Raw genomic sequence first — 24,467 nt, forward strand, 5'->3', positions numbered from 1 at the left:
AAAGAGTTACTCCAGTCTAAGCACATTCAGTTCAATGGACTTAGACTGGAGTAACTGCAAAACTGGAGTAACTTGGCATAGGATTGTACTGTTAGTCTACCTCATACAGTCTTTGTGAGGATGAAATGGAGAACCATGTAAGCCACCCTGAGCTCCTTGAAGAAAGGGAGGAATACATATTTGATGGCCTGCATTTTATACAAAGGTAAAATCAGGTATAATCACCAGTTTTTCTTTAAAAATATATTAGGAATCACTGGGGGGGATATGCCCTTATTCTTGCATATGGCAAACAAACAAGCAGTCACTTATGGATACCTGCATGTTTTGAGTGTAATGAGATATATTTATGTAAAATGTTTGAGCATCAGAACTGAATACATTTCATGTAAGAAATGGCTTCACAGCAAGTCTCCAAAATGCGCATGAACAAGATCAGATACACTACCATCTCTGCTCATGCCCTTGAATTCACTCTCAGATGTCAGGACCAAATGCAAGAGCAATCAAGTGTTTTGGTCGTAGCAGCAACTCTTATTGACCACGCTTGAAATCAGGTTTCTAGCACGCTACAGAAAAATTGGACAGGACGCGACAATACTAAGGAAAAGGAGGCAGAAAGTCCCACCCAGTACTAAAGTTTAACAAGATATTTACTTCTAACGGGCTTTGCACTTTGGGGGGGGGGGCACTCTCAACCATCCCAATTCATACAAGGCTCGTCTCTTCTTCCCATTCCCCTCAGCAGAGGCACGACTACATTTCCCAGTCTGCACTGCTCGAATCCGGCTCTCATAGACAGCTCCCAGCATGCACCGCTGTACCTTCCCACAGAAATTGAAGTTTCACTGACAGCGGACCAGGGGAAGGTGCCTATTCTTGACGCAGGGCATGCTGGGAACTGTAGTTTGTGTTCCTCGAAGAGCTCTGTCTCTGAGAGAGGCTAATTGATATCACACAATGCGGTCACTCCTTTTTTTTTTTTTTTTTGCTCCCCGTTTCTATTCCATACGTTCGATATCCGTGGACGACGTCAGAAAACCGACACTGACGTGATGACGGAAGAGAGAAAAAGAGGGGCTCGCGCTACGCGCATGCGCCTTGCTCCAAGCTCCACTCTACCGACACAGAAGAATGACTGGTCTCCTTTGCCGCCGCCGGTCGTTTTAGCGCATGCGCGTCCCGTCAGGTGACGCCGAGCTGTCTCCTGTGGGCTTTGCTATAGGGCTCCGTTTTCCGAAGCGCCCGCTTTGTGACGGAGCCGGAACGAAGTACCGGGGCGGCCGCGGTGGCCTGAGCGTGCGAAAGCCCCAGGGTCAGCTTCATTACGGCCTTTGAGACTTCCGACAGGGTGAGCGTTGCTGCTTTTCCAGCCGCGAAAGAGCCGCCTGGGGTGTCGGTTGGGGGATGCCGTTGTAATAACCGTCAGCACAATCGATGACCGTTGGGGGGTGGGGGAAGGGGCGCTCGCGTTGTGGGGGGGGGGGTTGGCCATTGTGAGGGCCGCGCCCGGAAGCCGAGCGTGCCTCGCGCGTGGCGTCTTCCTGCAGCCCGTGTGGGTTTGGCCTTTGGGCGGCTCCCATTAAAAAAAAAAAGCCTCTCCGTTTTCCCCTCTCCCAAGCCTTCTGAATTTATGCATAAGTAGGCGTGCCTAAACCCAGCCCTGTCAAAGGAGGTTAGGCGTGTCCAGTTCCGGATTAAGAGGTTGCAGACAGCCACATTGGTCCACAGTAAAATCTAAAAAAAGCAGAAGCCATATAATGCTTTTTTGTTACGACCAACCCGTATGCACGCTTGTTTGTGTCGTTTCGGTTGTTCCTAGTGAAAGGCATTCTGTGGTTTTTGCATTTATTGATTCAGGGAATTGATTTGCTGCCTTCCCAGAATCCTGCTTGAAGTATGTTCCCAGGGTGTCCCAGGATCCCAGGGTAGCGTGATCTTGGAAGCTAAGCAGGGTCAGCCCTGGTTAGCACTTGGATGGGAGACCAGCAAGGATGTCCAGTGTTGCTATGCAGAGGCTGGCAATGGCAAACCAACTCTGTCTCTTGTCTTGAAAACCCTATAGGGTCGCCATAAATCAGCTGTGACTTGATGGCACTTTCCACCATCCTTGTGCACAGTTCCCTCTGAGCAAGCCACCTCTGCCATCCAAGTTTGAACACAGTTCTGAGTAAATGTGCATAGGAGCAGGCTACGGAGATCAGGTTGTCATGTTTTTTTGTTTTATGGGATGGGAAAGAAAACAGTTTGGTGACCCTAAGAACATAGATGTCTGTCAGTTATTTATTTACATCATTTATACTTTGCCTTTCTCCCCAAAGGGAACTGTAAATGGCTTTCATTGTTCTCCTTTCCTCCATTTTATCATCACAACAACCTTGTAGGGTAGATTAGGTTGAATGCGTGTGGCTGGCTCACCCAGTAAGCTTCCATGGCAGAATGGGAATTCGAACATGGGTCTCCCAGATCCTAGTCTGTCACTCTAACCACTCTACCATCTTTCTTCAAGAGTGCAATCCTTAGCATGATTACCTAGAAGTAAGACCCAATGAGTTATTCTGTATTAACAATGTCCTAAGGGTCCCCAGCCTTGCTGAATTTGCAGGTGCTTTCAGAACTTTGAAAACAGGTAGCAGACACCATCAAAAAATGGCTGCTATGGGGGCTGGAACCAGTCACAAAGTTTGAGAGCTTCCATGACAAGTGGACTTCTATAGTGGAGACAGCTGTTTTTGAATGGGTCTTCCAGGCCATCCGGCTCTTCTGAACCTTCTTGTTACACTTAGATGGAGGAAAGCCAGAACTGGCTCTTTGCTTTGGGGAAGAAACCAGTGCGTGCCAGGAAACCCATCAGCCATCACCACACTGGGCATCACTATTATAGAGTGTTCAGGACCTCTTGCCTACCTCTTGCAGCATCACATGTCTGATACAGCTCTATGTGCAGGTGTTCAAGGGATATGACTCTGCAGAAGTACAATCTGCTGGCATTGTCATACAGTTTTTTTCACTCTTGGCTATATAATGAATGAAGTGACCAGCTTTGAATATCATCTTAATAACTTCAACTTCCCCTCCTTTTATTTTGAAATATTTTAATTTAGTTTTAATATGCATGCACACCACTGCCTTTATAGTACCTCTTAATGTAACTTAAGGCATTTTTGAGCTGATTTAGCAACTGTTCTTCTCTCAAAAAAAAAGTTTTGAGTTCCCCTTTCCTGCATTAAAACTGAACAGTAGATTACAGATGAACGTTTCATATTTTTTTAAAAATCATTTTTGTTGATCTAAAAGTGTCCTCCATTAGGGCTGGGTTTTGTCTCCTGTTTAAATAGTTTTTTTAAAAAAACAAGAAGGTTCTAATCTTGGAGTGTATGACTAGTGCACATAGTAATAATATAGTAAGGAGGATTGATGTTTTGTGCAAACCTGTGATGCTGGTGAGAAAGCTGTCTGCATGAGTTGTTATGCCTTTTCTTAGTCTTTTTCATATTTTGGTACAGTTACTTATGTTAAATAATCGTAGTGGAATAGCTTCACAAAGGTATTTTGTTTCTTTATCTATAATTCTGCATATGCCTTTCTTGTTGGCAGGATTCTAATCATGTCTGATAAAAGTGAACTGAAAGCAGAATTGGAGCGCAAGAAGCAACGCTTGGCTCAAATCCGAGAGGAGAAAAAGAGAAAAGAGGAAGAAAGAAAGAAAAAGGAAGTAAGAACTTTGCCAATTTACACCCATCAGAAAATTCCAGCATCTGTTGTCGCTGTAATAATTATACTGATAGCACAGATTTACAGTTTGTGAGCATAGTGAAAGATCTTAAATTTAAAACCAAAGATACTTTGCTTTGTATGCTATCAGTTACTTTGGGTCTTTACCATAAATTGGAAGAATGAACATATTTCAAGCAAAAGACCACGCCTATACAACATTTTGTATTATGGGAGATGCAAATGTATTGCTTGTGCATAAGTTAGAAAATATTGCATATTTTGTTGTTAAAAATGTCTGAATTTGTAAAGCAATACTGCTGGAAGGTTATTTTGTGCAGGAAGTTGAGTCATAGATATCTTGTTTTATTTTGGCTAAAGGTGGGAAATAAAATATCAAATGTTTATTTACCTTAAAAAAATTACCAAGACTAGTGGCATGAATCACAACACAGGAAACACTTGAGATAGCTTTATTAGCTGGAATGGATGCTCTTAGAAATTATGTAAGATAAATGGATTAGGTAATTTGAAAATGATCCTGTTCTGAAGCTGAAGAAAAATGAAACTTTAGCAGAGTTTAAAAGGTGGTGTAATGGGGTCCAATCTATTTGGCACAAACACCATCATTCATGGATAGGAAAGTGCTCTTCAGGCTTGGTGGTGACAGATGGAGAGTGGGATGGCAAACCTGAACTCATTCTCCCTTCCTCCCTGCTGCACAGTGTGATAGCTTCTCTTATTACTCTCCTTTTTCACTACTTAGCTTGCCTCTAGAGGTGTAGAAGCTCTGGGGTTTCAGCATTGTGGCTGGACCAACAAAAGAACAACCACTACACTGATCTTACCCTAGAGCCTTTCCTATTCTTTCGTTGTCCAGCATCTTTTGCTGGCTGGCAGGAACTCCTCCACTTGCTGCTGACCTTGTTCAGTGAAGGGTAAGCAGAACTGGACTTTCTGTACAAGAAGAGCCTTTTCTGAGGAGAGGGCAGTTTCCTTGGGCATATTGTATACTATTGTGTACATGTGCTAAGGCACATGTCCTATCACTTATGCACTGGATATTCAGGATTACCAAAAGACTGAAGTGATGAATTGCCCTTAATTCACCTTTTTAGGAGATGTGTTGCATTAATTAGGTAATTTGCTGCCAAGTACAAATAAACACAAAATCACATCTCAAAAATTTAAGCTCACATCTCAAAAATTTAAACCAGAGACACTATCCAACATTTTTTTAAAATGCATGGATATGTAAATAGCTTTTTGTGATGGCAAAAAGCTGTAAATAAAACTCTTAGTTAAACAGTTACTTGACTGGTACAGTTCCCTTCAGGACACTTGCTGAATCTTCTCATACTGTTTCAGAGTCTTAATATGTTAAAGAAAGAAAATCTGTACATAAGAAATCTTGGAGTTTGCCTAAGTGCACAGCTGGCAGTAATGCTGTGTTTTTGACACAACCTTCTTGGGAATCTTGGCCTCATTTCAGCAAAACATCTAAGGCACACTGAAATTAAACTTTGATGAGTCAGGACTCTTGAACATAAGTTTTGTGTACTCGGACTGTACAATTTGGAGGTATCCCAAAACAGTATAGGACTGAGCAACATTTTTTATATATATATATATATATAAAATTCTCATCTATCAATGAGAAGCATCAACTTCTCATACTACAGTGGACATTACAAAGGTTACAGAAAAGTAGGTTGGTTGCCTTCTGTATAGTCACATTTAATGGTACTTGCAGTTGTTTACGTTTAGTAAAATGTTTGAAAGGCCTTGCTTGTTTTTAATTAAGCTTTAAAAATGAGATCATTCCCAAGTCATTAGGGGAACATTTGAAAATCCCATGATCACAATATTTAATAGTAATGTGGCTGAACCTTGTGTGAGTCATGCGAGCAGCAAAACCAGGCCACACACAGGCAAAGTAGCAGTCGATGTATATTCAGGGAGTTCTCCAGATAAGCAGAAAATCACAACACTAAATTAAGCAAACACAGACGCCTTTCAAAAATGGGCTGAATATGCTTCAAGAACGTGGAATGATGAAGGTCAGAGGAAGAGAGAGGGAAGGAGGAAATGAGCTTGCTCAAGCCCCTGAAAGCTTAAGAATCCTGGAGGAGAAAATTTTGTTCAGGGTGGTGTGGTGGTGGGGAGGAATTTCCAAATTCCCCTTCTGAGATTCTTTATGGGCCTCTAAGTTGTGTTGTCTACTGTTGACACTAAAGTTGCCATTCCATTTTTATCCAGATTCCTCCAAGATACTCAGAACAAAGTACTAGGTTCTCCCTTTCTTATTTTATCCTCACACTATCCCTGTAAAGGTGGTTAGGCTGAGAGAACTACTGACCTCAGCAGCAGAACAGGGATTTGAACCAGTCCACTATATTCAACACAACACTGGTTCTATGGCTGAAATGAGGTCACTGGCAAGATTGACACTATTTCACTCAATTTAAATGAAGACAATGGGCAATTATTTCATGACATAAAACTAATTGATCTCTATACTGCTTGTAATTCATGCAGATTGAACTGTTTGACATCAAATAGGTGTCTCTGGGTATGATTTATTTGAGTGGGAGTCAGCTTTCATCTCTGCTGTCTGGCTATAGCAGGTTGTACCTTACCATAGCACTTTATACACTTGATAACAAAGGGTCTAGCTGACAGAATTATATGCCACAGTAGATGTAGGAAAACCTTTACAAAACGTGTCGAAGAGGAAATGTTTATGAACCGGTTCTAATAGTGATCGTCTGAAATTCTTGTATGAGGATCACGTACCCAAACTTCTTACAAATGTCACTTATAATTATTGGTACATTTTCCAGAGCTGGTAGTAAACTTTTCACATCCTACTAAGTCCTTTTACATAAAAGAAATTCCTTGTGGTGAGGGTAGTGATTTTACAGAATCAGTTATATATAGACTTCCTATGTGACCTCTGTAAAGTACTTCTCATCTTGTATTTAAGTCTGTTAGAGTTGCCATAATACTTTAGTATCTTGCCTGCCAATATGCATCTTTGTTCAGTTGTAGCACTCTGATGACCTGAAAATGCAGGAGGAAGGGAAGAATTACATCTTTAATGGTTTTGTATAAGCAGCTCTGCCCAGTTAACTGGAGTTGATTCTTCCTTGCCACAGCCACTTGTCTGGTCTTCTATTTACAGACTTGATTTTCACTGCTAGTGAACTTCTGATTTCTCTTTCATTATAGTTTATTAAGATGGTGATTATTTTCATTATTAGACAGGCTAACTTACAGTGTACCATTGAAAAATGACTATGGAGAAAACTTTAAGTAGTCGTTGTGTAAAACCACTGGGCAGACTGGAGTGTTGTTTGTTGTTTTGGCTCAGAGTTTTACAGTTGCCTTAAAGGCTAACAGGGAAAGCAAGAGGGCTGGGAAGCATAGTAAAAAACGTGGCCTCCTTCTCCTGTAGCTTTAAAGTCATAAAGCCAGTGTGGTGTAGTGGTTAAGAGCAGTGGTCCCTAATCTGGAGAACCGGGTTTGATTCTCCATTCCTCCATGTGAGCAACGGAGTGTAATCTGGTGAACCGGGTTGGTTTCCCCACTCCTACACATGAGCAGTGGATGCTAATCTGGTGAACTGGGTTGGTTTCCCCACTCCTACACATGAAGCCAGCTGGGTGAACTTGGGCTAGTCACAGTTCTCTTTGAACTCTCTCAGCCTCACCTACCTCACAAGGTGTCTGTTGTGGGGAGAGGAAGGGAATGGGTGCTACCTAAGTTCCTGTCTTTACTCTCATCCCCTTGCCCTGTAGTGAGATCAAGAACTGGTCAGGACAGACCATTTGTCTACTGCCCCCGCCTCCTCCCCACTTTCCCTTGTGTTATGCAACCCACAAGATCAGGCTCTTGCTCAACGAAATACAGATGAAGCTCTTATCTAGGTCTTTACTTTGTGAAGACTTCTCACTTGCACTCATGTGCAAGGAAAGATGTGAAACTATCTACGGTCAACATGTTGTCATTTTAAAAACTTCTAGACGGATCAGAAGAAAGAAGCTCTTCCTATACAAGACGAATCTGACCTTGAAAAGAAGAGAAGGGAAGCTGAAGCCTTGCTTCAAAGCATGGGTTTAACCCCTGAGGCTCCAATGGGTAAGAACTATGCTGAAAACATATCATGTAAATGTCGCCCCCCCTCACAAGTGTAGCATGAAAGTGGGGTTATTAATTCATGCATGTATTTGTTGTTTGTTTGTTATTGCCACAAGTTATCCTGCATAGCTTTTCAGAATTTACTGCTATGTCAGACCTTAAATACATGAATCATACAGTTGATCTCCAATTGTTATGTTATTTAATGTCATGTGGTCAGAGTTTTAAGGTTGTTTCTTTAGAAAATGTAAGGCCCTGTTATAAGTAGGAGTCTTTTAATGCGAAATCACAAGTGAATCTCAGGGTTGGCAGATAACTATTGCCATCCCTTTTTCTATACTAAATATCTTCCTTACTAGTTATTGAATACCTTAAAACATATTGGAGCAGAAATAGCATAGAAATAGTAACAGTTCAGTTCTTTCTGAACTGAAAATATATTTCAGACATTAATCCAGACATTATTTTTCTGTATTCTATACTGGATAAAGGATAATATTTCCAGAACATCTGGAGTAACTTTGCATTAACAGTTAAGTTCCTGAAATTTTAGATGGTTTCTTGCAAGATCTGTAGTCAGTCTTATTTTTTAATAGGGGATTCTGCCACTAGGGGGCATCACAGCATTGCGAGTGGCTACCTAAATGCTTATCAACACATACTTTTTCTGACTTTTAAGGCTAGGACAGCTTTTTTACTAGCGAAACAGGGGAGGTTACCGCACTTTGTATTCCCAGCGATGTATTAAGAGTTTGAAAATGTTATAAAAAACATAGCTTTAAAAGGGTTTTTGGATACCACGGCTTATAAGACGTCTTCACAGCTAAAGGGGCCAAACAAAGTGCGAACAGTATTTTTGATAATGTTTTCAGACTCTTAATGCATCGGTGGGAATACGTAGAAAGTGCGAACAGAATTTTTTATAAAGGGGCCAAACAAAGTGCGAACAGTATTTTTGATAATGTTTTCAAACTCTTAATACATCACTGGGAATACAAGTGCGGTAACCCCCAAGAAGTATGCCTTTAAGTAGGTGACATAAATGACAACCTACTTTGTTACTTTTACAAAAAGTTTAAAAATATGCATGGGGTGAAAATTAGTAGTCCGTGACAAATTGCTGTCCTGAAAAGTGCTCCATGACTGAACAAATTTGGGAACCTCTGGTTTAGAGGATGGAGTTTTCAGATTGGGGAGGATGGAGAGAATGTGTGAAGGGGTTTAAAAATCGGCCCTAATCCAAGGGCCCATTTTAAGTATGCGTGTGGCACCAGGGGCTAAATTCAGAAGGAGGGATTTCAGTCTCTGGCCTCATATGGAGATATTTGTGCATGGGCCTCTGGATCATGATTACACGATGGACCAAAAAGTTTTAAGTTTTTTTGTGAAATACTGTGATTTATTTTTAAACGTCATTATCTGATCTGGTGGTCCCACTTACCTACAGTGTGCATTCTTATTCACTTTAGTATCAAAGCAGTTCCCTGCCTACGTTTCATTTTTTATGAGGAGCTCTCCTGGCATTTAAATGAATAGGAGAGTTTGTGCACATCAGAGTTCAGTGTGTTCATGGAGATCCTATGAATTTTGGGATCTTGTGATAGCTATGTTATTAGCTATTCTGTCATAGTTAATGTTATGTTTATGCAATTGTAGTAAGAATTTGGACAGCTGCACATAAAATAATTGAACAAAAATGTTCATTGACAAATGATTTATAATGTTTAAATTAACAAATACTAATTAGTTCTTCAGAACACTACAGGCTAAGTTTTATTAATGAAGTTCTAATTTAGTTAAAGCAGATAAGTTCTGTTTGCTTCACTAACAGCCCAATCTTGAATGTATTTATGAAGGCCTGGCACACAGATGAGGTGGTAGTATCCTGCAGTTGTAAAAAACAAACAAAAACACAGTAGTGGGAAGAGTTATAGTCCAGTTTATTCCCTGATGTGCTATTTTTTTACTTGCAGGGAGGTTTTTAACAACACTGATAATTCAAAAACAATATCCTCCATTTTACCACCTCAAGATTCTAAGTATGCAAACAACTGTAGCCCACAACAGGCTTTCTGAATGCAAGCTTTCTTTTTTTTGGGGGGGGGGAGAACCAATTTTTCCAATAAAAATCCCCCTGCATCCCTTGAAGATTAAGCCATTGCACAATTACATAACCAATAGATGGCAGTAGTAACCAGTTGAAATTATAACAAAGGACTTCATTCAACATAAATCAAATATGCCATTTTAAAATCCCCAAATAATGAGTTGAGTTGGTATCTAGCGTTGCTTGTCAGTACTTATTTTTCCATCTTGTAACATGGCACAGCAGCACATCAAAACCCATTTTCAACTTGTGCCAGTGGTTTGAGCTCTGCAGTAAGATTAGGTGTTTGCTTAACTACACTTCCATGTATCTTAAGCCTGTCTTTTAGAATTCTGAAAATATAGAATAGAGGTGCGTTCATATTTGGTCTGATGACAGTAAAAATTTCAGAAATTTATTTGTTTGAAAATATGGATCATAATCAGAAATGATAGCTGAGATTAAAAAAAAGTTTTAATCCTTTTATATAGTTCTGACAACAAATCTGTGGCTGAGTTCAGTTATATTTTCCCTTGCTTCAGCACAACAGATAACCATGTATTTTCCCTTTCATCTTAAGAAAATTCACAGTGAAAAGTTATTTATTGTAGGTTTTGTTTTCATGCAAAACTGCAGTTGTCATAGCAGCAAGGGTTTAAAATGGCCTAAAACATATGCATTTTAAATTGGATATTTTACACATCTTAATTTCATGACTGCGGACAGACAGCATTATTTTAGGTTGCATGCTGCCACTTTTATTTTTCATTCACATGATACATAGAACACCAAATGCTGAAAAACAAGCTTTCCCTTAAGAAGAGAATTTTAGAAATTGAGAATAAAACCAAACTGTCTTCAGTGAATAGTGACAAATTTATGACACTATGGGAGGGGGCTTTTTTCATGGCTTGTATTTCTCACTCCCCTCTCCCAATCACTGGAATTACAAGATGTAACAAACTCAGAATCTGTGTATTTTTAACTTGTTTTAATTTCTGATTAGCCAGCTTGTTATCTGAGCATGAAGAAGTTTTAATGGCATCTTCTTTATTTCCAGCGTTTTGTGCAAATTATATTTTTGTATAACCCCAAATGTATTAAATGCCAAGAACTGCATGAGTCTCCAGCATGAAATGTTAACATTGTCTCTTTCCCCTTTTTTTCTATTATTCATTTCCATCCATTTATTTTTTTGTTTGCCATCACTTTTTTAATGTTCCCATGTTAAATTAATTTGGAAACATCCTAAGCTGTGCAACCTCTGCGACTAGTAACAGCGGATACCTGTCTGTTTCACTATTTAGTCCCTCCTCCAATGTCTCCATCCTCCAAATCTGTGAGCACCCCAAGTGAGGCCGGAAGCCAAGATTCCGGGGACGGTGCTGTTGGTTCTAGGTAAGCCGTCTTAAAGATTTCGGTGCTAAATATTGTGTGGTCTCGTGAGTGCAGAACAATATTAAGATGGACAGTACTGCATGATTGAATAAGTATGTTCTTCAAAAAATTATAGGCATGATTCCTCCCAATGTACCATAGTGCCCGTGGGGATACTCCTTCCTGCCTTTGCTTGGCACACGCTGGTCATTACCCAGAACAGGAATTCAGTAACCTTCCTATTAACCTCTCCAACTTATGCTTTCCAGCTCGGGTCCAGCCAGGAATGTACAAAAGCTGAAAGCAAGGTCTTTGGTGAAGACTTGGGATGGGGATGGGGGGGGGATGGATTGGGAAACCGAAAGCGTGCTCTCTTTCCATTTCAGTAATGGTAGGTGTGCGCACATAGAGGAAGCGGGAGGTACCATGCCATATTTTTTTTATTGTAAAGCAGCTTGATGATTCATGTGGTTCACTGACTGATGTGTGTCTAATAATAAATCCTGGAGTGCAGATCATATGAATTGTGTTTTAATTTAGATTACTGCGTTCTGTACTTGAGACTTTGAGAGAAAAAGGAAGTCAAGAAAACTTACAGCCCCACAATTTGTATTTTGTTATAGATTTGTTTGTATTATGTCTCAGAAATCTGTCTATGCTTAAGTTGTGTGTGCGTAAAGTGCCATCATATTGCAGCTGATGGTTAATTTTACAACATACTCACTGGTCTCCCAAACAGTGGGTTGGCCACTGCCTGTATTGTATCCTACATTGCTCCACATATCAGCCAATCAGCTCTGTGCTTGAGGTTGATTGAGTGTAATGAAGCCTGCTTCGTTCTGGTCTAATAGCTCTACCCTGTTCAAGAAGGTTCCTTGTTGGCACTTTGACTTAGTTGGTTCTTTGACTTTCCTCTTTGGCTACGGTGCATTACTGAACCTTGCATTTTTAATGGACATGTCACGGAACCTTTCAGTTGTTGTCACAAACCTTTCAATTGTCACAAGCAGTGCTTACCGTGTTTCCCAATATGGCCTTTCTTATAACAAGAATATGCTGTATTTTATACTGTTGGTGATGGTTCTTGGTTTTCACTGTCACAGCCTGTGCTTTTGCTTTGGAGTGAGATGTGTGTTGGGGGGCAAATAGGAATGGGCTATCTGTAAAACCTTGTGCAGAACCCACTTTAATCACTTGCCAGGGGGTGGACTGACACCAGCTGGCCTAGTTAGGGGATATGTTGTTGACCTCCAGTTGCCATGTAAGAAGACCCTTGTTCTTTTTATTAACAGTAAATCACACATGCTGTCATATGAGTAAACACATGTTAAAAATGTTCAACATACGGAATTCACATGACCATTAGCTTACATGGCTTTAAGAGTGCTTTAGAAACTTTATGGAGGATAGGTCTAGCTGTAGCTATGATAACTGCATGGAACCTCCATTTGTGGAGCCAGTAAAGGGGAGGGGGCCATACCATTGTTTTGCCTGCAAGAGGTCCAAGCACCTCCACTTAAAAGGACTGGATAAACAGTGATGTGAAAGACCTGCCTGAGACCCTGAAGAGCTACTGCCCATCAGAGTAGACACTACTGACCTTGATAGACCAAAGGTCTGACTCCATGTAGGACAGATTCACATATACTTTGAATACCAGGTGCTGGGAAATCAGTGAGACGGTGTTGCTTTCACACCCTATATGTGGCCTTCCTCAAAGCCTCTGACCAATTTTAGAAGCAGGATGGGGAAACAGATAGACTATAGTTCTAAACTAGAAGATCTGTATTTGGTGGAGCAAGGATGAAGAATTTTGGGTTCAGAGGTTTTGGGTTCAGAGGCCATCTCATACCCTTTCCCTTTCCCCTTTGGTCCTTTTATAGTCCTCAGTGGCTCTGATTGTTAATTGGTGGGCACACGAATTTAGTCTCTGCAGTAACATTTGCTCCCTGAAGCTTTTCTGCACCTAACCAAGCTGGAGGGAGGCAGTGGGACTTCTTGTGCTCCCCTGTGTACATGAGAGAACATGGAAGCTATCTTAACTTAATTCTACCCAGGTCTATTCCATTTTTATTTATTTATTTTTTGAATTTATAACCCGCCCTCCCTGGCTGAGCCAGGCTCAGGGCGGGTAACATTAAAACCACAATATAACAATAAAATATAATTAAAACCATAAAAGCCGTTCCTAAAATCAAGTAACTAAAAGTGCCATATAATATAGTGCCCACTATAGCAAGAATGCTGACCCCAAGGCAAAGTTCTTCAAGCCAAGTTGGCAGACCCCCCCCCCACCATAGTATCAGTTGTCAATACAGTTGTCAATGCGGGGGGAGTAGGGAGGCCAGCACTAATATCACCTGTGGCTGTCCTCAATGAGGCTTCCTCCCAGAAAAAATGTTCTGAGGATGGCATGGCATTTGTGTGTTTATCTGTTGGCTGTGGGTGAATTCATGCTTAGTATAAATAATATTTTTAACCTTGTCTGTGGTAGCAGTGACAGTTCAAAGCAACATGTAACCAGATTGTTTTTATTTCTCAACAGTATGTCCCAATTGATAATTAGATTACCTGCTTAATATCAGTACATGGTTCCTTGTTCAGGGTGTATATATTCTCACAAATCTGATTCTGCAGGATTCCCTGCTCGTAACCCAATATCTATGTGCAGGATTGTGTTTTCCTTCTTGTATGGTAAATTGTTGATAAAGTGTAGTAAAAGTTATTTTGTCATTAGGGTTTCTGGTATACTTATGTAAAATGACTTTGATCAATCCTCCTAGTGTTTCCATTAGACCGCAAGCCTAAATAATATAAAAACTCTAACTGGGGATCTTGTGTAGGATGGAAGGGGCAAGGTAAAAATGTTTTGAGTAGATAATGTATTAAATTTAATGTATGGTATACTGATGTTCACTACATGAGACCCTTTGTTAATGTAAGGTTGCTATTCTAAGCGTACTTATTAGGAAATAAATCTCCAACTTCTTGGGCCTCAATTCTGAACAAGCATACTTAGAACTGATCTTTTAGCAAGCTGTTTTCTATGACATTGACTGTCTTGAGTTGGCTTTAAATTAAATGACATTTATAAGCCCAAGGCAGTGCTTAACCCATAATTATAGCAATGTCACATCTTGGAAACACTAGCAGTAGTATATCCCAGTGGGCAAGCATTTTTTCCTGTACCCAAAGGTTTATGTGTTGACTCATTTCCTCTACCAATATGACAATTTCCTGAACATATTTAATGCTTGGGGCAAGACTGCAGTGTGTTAACACACACAATGACACTACAAAATCTGTGTAGCTTTAAATGAAATTGTTAATTTGTGTATGTGTTGTTAATCTTTTCTGTGGTTGTTTTGTGAGGCTTCTTATATGTGTTGTCCTGCAGCTAAAATTTCTGTTGTTGAACAGACATATCTTTTAATTGTTGGGACTGTCACTTGATTTAAGAAATCTTAGTCCATTAATTATAACTTTTGCTCAATCAGTTGATTAATTTAGATCTGTAAACATTTGAGTATGAATAACAGTACTTGAAGTAGGAAAAAAGCCTGTGTTCTTCCTTCTGTCAAGTCCCATCTTAGAAGAGGCATCCCCTCTTATGTGTTAAGGAATGGGGAATCCTCTTCCAAGGTAGCACCTGCTGTATGTGAATTCTGCAAGTTCTTGCATTAGAAATTAGAAATAATTTAAAAGCTTTCTACCCTATTAAAAAGGTGCCACCTTTTTAATTGATTGGAAGGTCTGTAATCAGTTAATCTAACTGATTGATCAACTAAATGTTGCAGTCCTACTAATCGCTCTGAATTCTATGTCTTAACTGTTATATTTATTGCATGTATTGTTGTAGCACTGAACCAGTCAGTTGGTTTCCACTAACTGGTGTTGTTTTGTTTCTGATGCCATGATGTGACTGTAAACTTACAATAGCTTTAACATTTCATTGAATGTTCTTGCTTTACTAATCTCTGACCTTTTTTGCTAATGCTGCATGGTTGTTCCTTCAACCTGTGTTATCAGGACGCTGCATTGGGATACTGATCCATCTGTTCTTCAGCTGCATTCTGATTCCGATCTGGGGTACAGCAGAGATTTATTATCTTCCATCTTTGTGTAATGATAAATGCTTTTATAATAATGCACTTCTTAAAATGTATTATTAACATTTTAAAATGACTTTTTCGATGATCCATTAAGGCCGTGTTCATTCTGTCAGAGTATGGCATTCAGTTTATCTATCAGCGGCTTCAATGCTGAATCCCAAACCTTTGTTTAAAGGGGGGAAAGGTGTAAATTTGGTGGAGAGAGCTGTTTGGCAGATAACTGTGCAAAAATTGTGTGTGTGTGCACTTTTGGTTTGCCATCTTGTAATTTATACTAGGGTCATAAAGACTCATTTTTTGGTATTCTTTTAACATTCCATTTTGATGATCTTTTATGTATGTGCCCATTAAGCAAAAAAGATTAAGAACTCATTGCTCTAGGATTACTAAACCTAAAGCCAGTTACCTTTGATTATAATTTTTCACTAAATCCCACTAATTTCTATAAAGGGCAAATTCTGTCCCCTGGCAATATTTTTCCTTTTGTATAGATTTGTACAATATTCCCACTCTACTACACCATAGACTGATTAGACTGACTTGCAGTCGAGATATCTGTTGGAAACAACAGTATAGCATTGTGGTCAATGGCATCAACAATGAGGTATAAATGGATTCAAATCTCAGTTTAGCCCAGAATGGTGTGCCTCAGGTCGCGCATGTGTAATGCTGCATAATACTGGCCTACTTCGCTCAGATAACGTACATGAAATGCTTTGAGCAGTTTAAAAGAAGTAAATGAGCATTCTTATTCCTTGAAACTAGGAAGGGTTCAACAGGTGACGGATTTGACTTCAGACCCCTTTACGCAACTACAGTAAAATGTATTTTTCTTGGGAATATTTATTGGGAAACATGATTGTGGGTGAATCTGGTTCAAGTAATTTCACTGGAATCTCAAAAAATATTGATTTGCACAGTCTACTGTGTAGTGTGAAAAAGTTTGCTTTCCTGTTCTGTTCATAATTGCAGAAGATTTATTCCAATATGCAAAAATCATGGTCACAGAAATTCTTAAAAGTTAAATTTTGAGGTGCAGCTGTGTCATGTTAACACAAAATTCATACATTGGTTTTATTTTTGATGGCAAACTGTTGGTTTTAAGCAAGCGTTTGTCATGAGAGCTAGTGTTCCTGCCAACTGACAGTCGCATAGCAAACCAAAACTTAGCACAGATTTTTTAAAATCTTATTTTTCTATATAGCTCCCATTGTTTTTAAAAACAGAATTATGCGTATTTCCCTGATATTTTGGCTTAATGCTCGTATATACAGTGAATCATGGATTGTCTGTGCAAAGTCTGAAGTTTTGTATAAGTGAAGCAAATTGCAGTTTATATGACTTCTGATTTCTTTATTCACTTTCTTTAGACGTGGGCCCATTAAACTGGCAATGTCAAAAATTACGCAAGTTGACTTTCCCCCTCGAGAAACGGTCACATATACAAAGGAGACCCAGACACCAGTTGTGACTCAACCAAAGGAAGGTGAATATCTGTTTGACTTCTGCTATTTGTACTTACTTAAAAAGTACACAATCAGGATGAGATGTTATACCAAGAAATAAATTTGAGACTTTACATTGGATCCAGTGCAAGGGGGGCGGGTTCAGGAACAGGCTTTTGGGGGACATTTAGGGCTGCTTTGAGAGGAGGGAGGTATGAAAGTTACGCTCCCTAGGCTTTGCGTGGTGTAGTGGTTAAGAACAGCAGACTCTAATCTGGAGAACCTGGTTTGATTCCCCACTCCTCCACATGCAACCTGCTGGGTGATCTTGTGCACATCACAGTTATCTCAGAATTCTCTCAGCCTCACCTACCTCACAAGGTGCCTGTGGGGGGAAGATGATTGTAAGCCGCTTTGCGATTCCTTTCGGTAGCGAAAAGCGGGGTATAAAAACACCTCTTCTCCTCCTCCTCTTCCTTCTCTTCCTCTTACTGCTCTACCACCACCACCACCACCACCACTACTACTACTCATGGAAATGCCAGGCTGGATCCATCCCCTCTGTTGCAAAAACATAAACACAAAAAAATGTTTGCAAAATAAAAAATTGCTGTTGTCACTTTTTAGGCAGCAAACAATATTTTGTGTTCCTTATTCCTTAGGTGGTCTGATTATATCCATTTTCATATCGTTCTCTGTTTTGTCAAGGAAAGGTTTTGTAGGGTTTCTTTCACACCAGGTAAACAGTGGAACCGAAAAGGACAGCTATGCAAAGATGGCATACTCATGTGCTGGTGAGAACTGGCACAGTGATCACTGCTTACTTTGAAGGTTTTATTGGGGGGGCGTGCAACAGTTCTGGCAGCCTAAGGGCCTTTTTCTCTTTAACAGTTATAGGGACTTGAGCAAAAATCTCAAAGCTGAAGCTACACATACATGGCTGTCATCTTTGTGCATCTATAACTTCTTTGGCTCTTGACTTGTGATTGTGTGACCATGAAAGGAAGAGAAGAAAGTTCACTTGTTGTGTGTATTTTCTTTGATCATACAAGGAATATATCATTCAACTGGTTTGGTTGGGGGGGAGTGCAGCTGTTATCAGCAAAATTTAAAATTGATCGATTTTGTTCAACCAGTTTGTCTATGTGAAATGTGGTTTAGTAGTTGAAATCACTTCTGCGTCTCATATTATGTAATTATTAAAGTGGGAAGTTGTAATTGGAACATATGGTAGTAACACCACGCTTCCTGATAAAAAGTTCACAACTTTTATTTCAGAGTTCTTACACGTTTTGATATGCCTTCATAAGATTCAGGCTATTTGACAAGAGTAACACAAACTTTTCTAGCTGAACTTGTTCCCAAACTGGTCAAAAAAGCACCAAAAATACTTATTTGATAAGAATATTCTACTCTTCGTGTGCTGTAGTTTCAAGCTCAAAAACAAGCTCTGTGAATGCCTATCCTCAGGGACGTCCCCTAAATCTACATATCCTTAATCTGTTTAGAATGATTATAGAAGCGCCAGGATGCGGGCTTGAAGCGAAAGAGAGTATAGTGTTCTTACAGGTGCAACACATGATGATATTGGCTGGAAAAATAGAAATCTATTACTTTCTGGGATAAAAAAAAAAGTCCCGAAGGATAGATTCATCTCATTCTCAGTGTCCCTAAGTTCTGTGACTGTTGGATGTCAGAAATGAACAACTGGAGGGAAATCACTCCATAATTGCTCTGTTCCACATACCGTCTCAAGCATCCATTTCTGGAAACGGTTGGAGACAGATATTGGGTAGATAGGCTATTGGTCTAGCCCAGTATGACCATGCTTATGTTCTTAACCACTGTCTGTCCATCTAATTCTTTGTAGACTGCTCCCACGGCAATACGGCATTTCTGGACACAATGCAGAGTGTTAACAGAACCTTGTACCTATTCCTGTCAGTCCAGCATTATGAAATAAGATGCTGCTATCCCAGAATACGCATCAAAACAGCCCCAAGGGATTGGGTGACTAAAATACAATTTAGGTGCTTATTCTTTCTTAGTAACTTGTGCCAGGCTGTTTTGTAGAGTTGTGCTGTATAGTTGAGCCTATGAATCGCCGCTGTGCCCATCATGTGGCAGCATTCGCTGTCAGTTTCATCGTGGTCTTTATTTCTGCCGCATCCGTATGAATTGAAAAGCGCACAGAGCGTCTCGGTTAAAGTCGCCGGAGGTTTGGATGTTGATGTGTACATTTGGGGAATTCAAAGTGACTTCAGATTGCCTGCCAGTTATTCACTGATATCTGTAACTGACAACTAGGTTTCTGTTGAATGGAAGACAAAAAGCTGTTACCTTGCAATGTTACTAACAGATGTCACTATAAGCACTGTGATATACAGGATGCTTAACAGTAAGGCAAATCAGCCTTTTAGAGAAGAAATTGTGCTTTCCTTGTCTTGTTTCCTTCTTTTAAGAAGTCAGGAAGTACGTCCCTGTGGTACTTGTATCATTTTTTTAAAAGTGTCTTGAACAACATGATATTTCTTACAGCAGTATCATTTTTTAAGAAATATTTTTTTTATTCTGTACCTGCCTAAACTATCAAATGAAATACAGATAGCGAATGTGATCAGAAGACACCTTCAGCTTAACAAAAGACACCCATTTCACAGATGATTTAACTTTGATTAACCTACTCTGCAGCAACAGATTACACAGGCAACTGGAACTTCATTCTCCAGTGTATTTTGCTGGTGGCTGACTAATTTACAGCCTTGCTTTTCTTTCCATCTCGCCAAAATACATCACAATTTTGATGTTAACGCAAAGTAAAAATTCACTGGTTCATTAAATCTAGATTTGCCATTCATTGACAAGGGATTTGGCATTTTAGGACTAACTGCTACTTTTATGCATTCTTTAATGCTTAGCTTGTAACCTTAGATCCTCTGTCAGGGGAAAAAACATGGAGTTAACCACTTAGCATATTGTAATGAATATTCATCAATAAAATGATTTGACAGACAGCTCCACTTCTCATTGTGCTGTTCTTGTAGGACTATTAAAAGTTTTTTGTTGTTCGATTTTAAAGAAACTGAAACAAACAATGCAGTAGTGCAATACTGGTATAAATCGTAGATATAAATCACTATCAGGTTAAACTAGTGATAGGAATAAAACTGGAAATGGGAACTTCTCAAAAGATGGACTGTAACAGATTTGAAAACTAATATAACTGTCCCATCATCTAACAGTAGATATTGAATGCTCTGTTTTATGTGGTGCAATCTGACTTTCATTTATACATCATATTGTACTTTTTATATTTGCAGCAGTTAGTACTTAGAAATATAGATTTAAGAGATTGAGGAGAGAGAAGTAATGTGGAGAGGGGAGAGCTTTGATCATTAATAGGGAACTGCTTTTGGGAACCTGTATTTTGGAGTGATGAAATAGCCACGTATGACAATTGATCAGTGGGCCTGTGTGAACAACACAGTTGAAGGGGCCCACCTCTAGCACCCCACTGCTGCCCCCTTACCTCTTAGTGCCCCCCTAGGTAATCCCACCGCCCCCCAGGGGGTGGTACTGCCCACTTTGGGAACCACTGGTATAGATGTTCAATAAGGGGGGTTGTAGGTATCAAGGGTAGTAAGGGAGAGAGGATACAGTGATTTAAGGGAGCGCTTGGACAGTTGAGTGTAGAAGACCCAAAGGAGTCAGAGTGGACTACCGCATTATGTATTCCCAGCGATGTATTAAGAGTTTGAAAATGTTATAAAAAACATCGCTTTAAAGGGGTTTTTGGATGCCACGGCTAAAGAATGGTTGGAAGATGTCTTCACAGCTAAAGGGGCAAACAAAGTGCGAACAGTATTTTTTATGCCAGTTTCAAACTCTTAATACATCGCTGGGAATACATAATGCGGTAACCCTCAGAGTTGGGCAGAGAGGAGAAAGAAAGCTGGAGACCATGGTGGGCTCTGAAGGTGAGGAGATGGGAAGCCAATGTACACATTTAAGGAGAGCTGTTGTATTGTCTTAACGTTTAAAGAGGTAGATTATTTTGGTGGCAGAGCACTGAACATAAGAAAGGCCCTGCTGGATCAGACCAAGGCCCATCAAGTCCAGCAGTCTGTTCACACAGTTCACACAGTGAACTGTCTGTTCACACAGTGGCCAACCAGGTGCCTCTAGGAAGCCACTAACAAGACGAGTTTGAGAGGGCTGAAGTGTGGCGACAGAAGGCCGGAGAGGAGGAGGTGGTATAGGCTAGGTGAGAAATGAGCAAAGCACGAACCAGAATTTTCATGAAGAGTTTGAGGAAGGGGGGTGAGTTTGCATACATAGTAGTGCTGTGGCTTGGTGATGGACTGAATGTGGAAAACAAAAGAGGGAAAAGGGTTTTTTTAGCTGTACTCACCAGACCTTTTGCTACTTCAGATTCCTGACAAAGTTGCATGTTGAGATACAGGTGAGACCCATATCCCTTGCCCATGTCAGGTGAGGAGCAGTGGTGCTGGCAACCACAAATTTTGGTTGGATTCCAAGACCTGCCAAGATGTGTGAACCCTGGAGGGAGAAAGTGGAGGGAGGCAAGGCTTTGTGCCCCAGTGGCAGATTGTGGCATGGATATATCCTATTGACTTGAAGTTCCTTCCCATTAGCTAATAGATAATGGCAAGGTGTGGCATATATTACTCTAGAGTAATTCTATCTTATAGGTACACTTTTTTTGTGCTGGAGTGTGATTCCTTGGCTAGCATGCTATTATGTGATCTAATGTAACCATAATAGGGTTAAAGTTCCTTGTCATCTGTACGGTGGCACATACATACATCTAGAAACAAGGTGTCTTAAATGGAGATGAGAAACTGCCCCAGAACATCTAATGTATATTTAAGTAATTGCTATTATAACATATCCCGTACTCAGATGCAACAATAGTAATTCCTAGGGACTGACAGCAAACATGGAGTCTCACATGAGAAGGAATTTGGATCTCATTTGCATAATATGTGCCATCACCATTGAAAAATGCGAGAAGGGAGGGGCAACTGGTGACAAGATCTTTTCTGTGTAATATATGCAAATGAAGAGGTCACTTCAGCATTTAAAGGGCTAGCCATCTGCATTTGACAAGAATTTGACTCCTGTCACTGAAAATGGTACTTAAGAGTCAGGATGGTGTGGCAGGGCTGGGAGACTGGGATTTAATTTTTTTTAATTGATGGCATTAAAGCCCAAAACAACTTAGGGAGAGGGGAATCCATGCTTGTAAGTCTGTTTCATTGTTAGCTTTGGCAAGCTTGCATACAAAGGGGGGGAAGTCCACGCTTAATTCAGCCAAATTCTTTAATCTAGTCATTGCTTTGTAATTTGCTATTTACAATGTTGCATCTATTAAATTAAAATTAAGGGTTTATCAATTTTCTCCACCCCAGTGCTTGAGGGGGAAATCCAGTTTTGTTTGGGGCACACACAGCATAGAATCTCTCCGTTATCCGGTTTTTCTGATTAATAGTCCATTTGTACGTACAAATTCATCTGAAAAAGGAGCAGTATCTTTCTTGTTTCTCTGTGTGATTATTTTGCCCCCCAAAAAAGGTTTCTTTTCTCTTTTTTTTTAAAGTAGCACAAAAGCTGTAATTGGCATGCTTTGTAAGGAAATGTCAATGTGCAAAGAGAGTGGAGATCACTAAGAATTCTTTGACGCGTTCTTTCCCCTTTGCACCACCGCCTCCTCAGCAGGGTCACTGAGATCACTAGCTTTTCTTGAAATGGCCATTTTCATTGGCAGGTGCATTATACCCTGTATTTTCAGATTGTTTTTCCATTCTGAATGTTTGGCAGGTTGATTGCTCCGGCTGCATTGACGGAGAAAGGGCTGACAAATGCGGTTGGGCTGGCTGAAAAGACAGTGATTACTGTTTTCCTTTGTGGCTGATTGAGGCCCTTGAAAGGAAAGATTTTAACCTTCACCATTTGGTTCAGAAGTATGAGCATATATTGAAATCATTCATGCCATTTATCCCAGTTCTGTAAACTTGTCAGAACGTAAAAATCGCCCAATTTCACGTAATGCGGGATTGGCGTACGTCATTATCATTTTGATTAAGTTGGAGTTTGTATTATTGTGTGCATTATATAGTGTCATTTAAAGCATTTGTTCCTTCAGGTACAGTTATATTTTTATTGCCTACACTATGGAGCTAGATTTTTTTTTTGCCCCCTCCCCAGCTTTCCCCGCTTCAGCCTATCACGATGTGTGTGGTTTGGCAGCTGGTAGGCCCTACAAGCTGTATTTTTGTTTGCAGGGTAAAGGCTTGTCTGAAGACCTCCTGGAGAGCGAGTAATTGCACAGGCTTGCCATTGGAGAGAGAAAAAAAACATGATTGGAAGCAGTCAGGCAGAAAAATGCTGTGCCATCCCATTGCCACCTCCGAGCGGGAGAGACAATCCCAGCAGTACCATCTGGTTGCTGCTGTCTAGTCAGCTGGCCTGGCTGCTGGGACCATGGCCGGGCAGCTGGTTCCCATCTCCTGACCACTCGAATGTCTTTTTTTCCCCATAGGTGACTTTGAACGTGGGTCACGGGGATGGCGGCAACAAACATGTCCCTGTTGAATCTGGCCTCATTACTTGCGACGAGGCGTGCCGCAGGCTCCTGCTGCCGGTCTCTCTCACAGGCAGATGACAGGGCTGTTGAACCAATAAAAAAAAGTCTTTTGAGAAACTTACTCTAGGAAGTGGAGGATGGAAAGGCAGGGGAAACGCATATTCTGGAACACTTCAGTAATTTCCAAGAGTGCCAAGATAATTTATTGTATATGGCCGTTGGCCGTCACAAATAACTAAAACTTAGTAATTGGAAGTTGTGTTCTGGGCTGCGTCTGCCACACAAAAAAAGTCATACACCTTCTCAGTATTCCGCAACATTAGCACTTCACGATATTTGTTGCAATTAAGGGAAGTGTATTCTGCTTTTAAAATGCTCATTGGCAAACATGATCCCAATAATGAGGCTTGCATTTAGAATGACAGAGCAAGAAAATGTAATCTGCCCGCTATTATCTTTTGCAAAATTTGCCTTTCTGACATCCTGAAAACTAATGCAAGCCATCTTTCATGTGTGGGGGCGGGGGGGGGGGAATTAGGCACTGACGGTTTGATATCACAAGGAAGTAGCAGCTCTGTGGCCTATTTAAGAAACTCGATTCTCTTTATTCGGCAGCATTAATATGTCAGCATGTTACATAAAACTGTGGCTGTTGTGTGTTCTGTCTGGAATGACAAATGGTGGGAAGAGGTTAGGAATTCAAAATACATTTGCTTCTTGGGGGCTTTGTTTTAGGTTTTGCAGGAATTCATTGGGGTTGGGGGCTGTTGTGAAAATGCTGCCCAAACTGCCCAGCTTGCTCTCCCACTTGATCAGCACAGTCCCTGTTCTTACCGTGCCATTCTAGAAAAAGATCAGAGTTGGATGGAATAAGTGATGTGTGCATATGCAGGTTGATTATCCCTTATCCAGACATCCAAAATACGGAAAGATCTGAAATGCGGACATTTTGAGCTGACAAGCAGGCATTACTCACAGGCCCTCAG

The 24,467-nt window shown here is 40.4% G+C and overlaps 1 protein-coding gene across 4 annotated transcripts in view; it reads left to right on the forward strand.

Annotated features, from left to right (window-relative positions):
* The first annotated feature begins 1,315 nt into the window (after positions 1-1,315).
* Positions 1,316-24,467, forward strand: part of DYNC1I2 (dynein cytoplasmic 1 intermediate chain 2) — a 37,825-nt gene continuing 14,673 nt past the window's right edge. Inside the window, exons 1-6 of one of the 4 annotated variants that reach the window (XM_056861247.1) lie at positions 1,316-1,351; positions 3,598-3,715; positions 7,740-7,854; positions 11,194-11,338; positions 15,347-15,406; positions 16,800-16,915. In XM_056861247.1, the coding sequence (XP_056717225.1) occupies positions 3,608-3,715; positions 7,740-7,854; positions 11,194-11,338; positions 15,347-15,406; positions 16,800-16,915 (544 nt within the window). In that variant the 5' untranslated portion in view covers positions 1,316-1,351; positions 3,598-3,607. The remainder of the gene's footprint in view (positions 1,352-3,597; positions 3,716-7,739; positions 7,855-11,193; positions 11,339-15,346; positions 15,407-16,799; positions 16,916-24,467) is intronic. The other 3 variants (XM_056861249.1, XM_056861250.1, XM_056861251.1) reach the window with 3 other exon arrangements.

Source organism: Euleptes europaea, chromosome 15 (genome assembly GCF_029931775.1).
Source record: "Euleptes europaea isolate rEulEur1 chromosome 15, rEulEur1.hap1, whole genome shotgun sequence".
NCBI classification, from domain to species: domain Eukaryota; kingdom Metazoa; phylum Chordata; class Lepidosauria; order Squamata; family Sphaerodactylidae; genus Euleptes; species Euleptes europaea.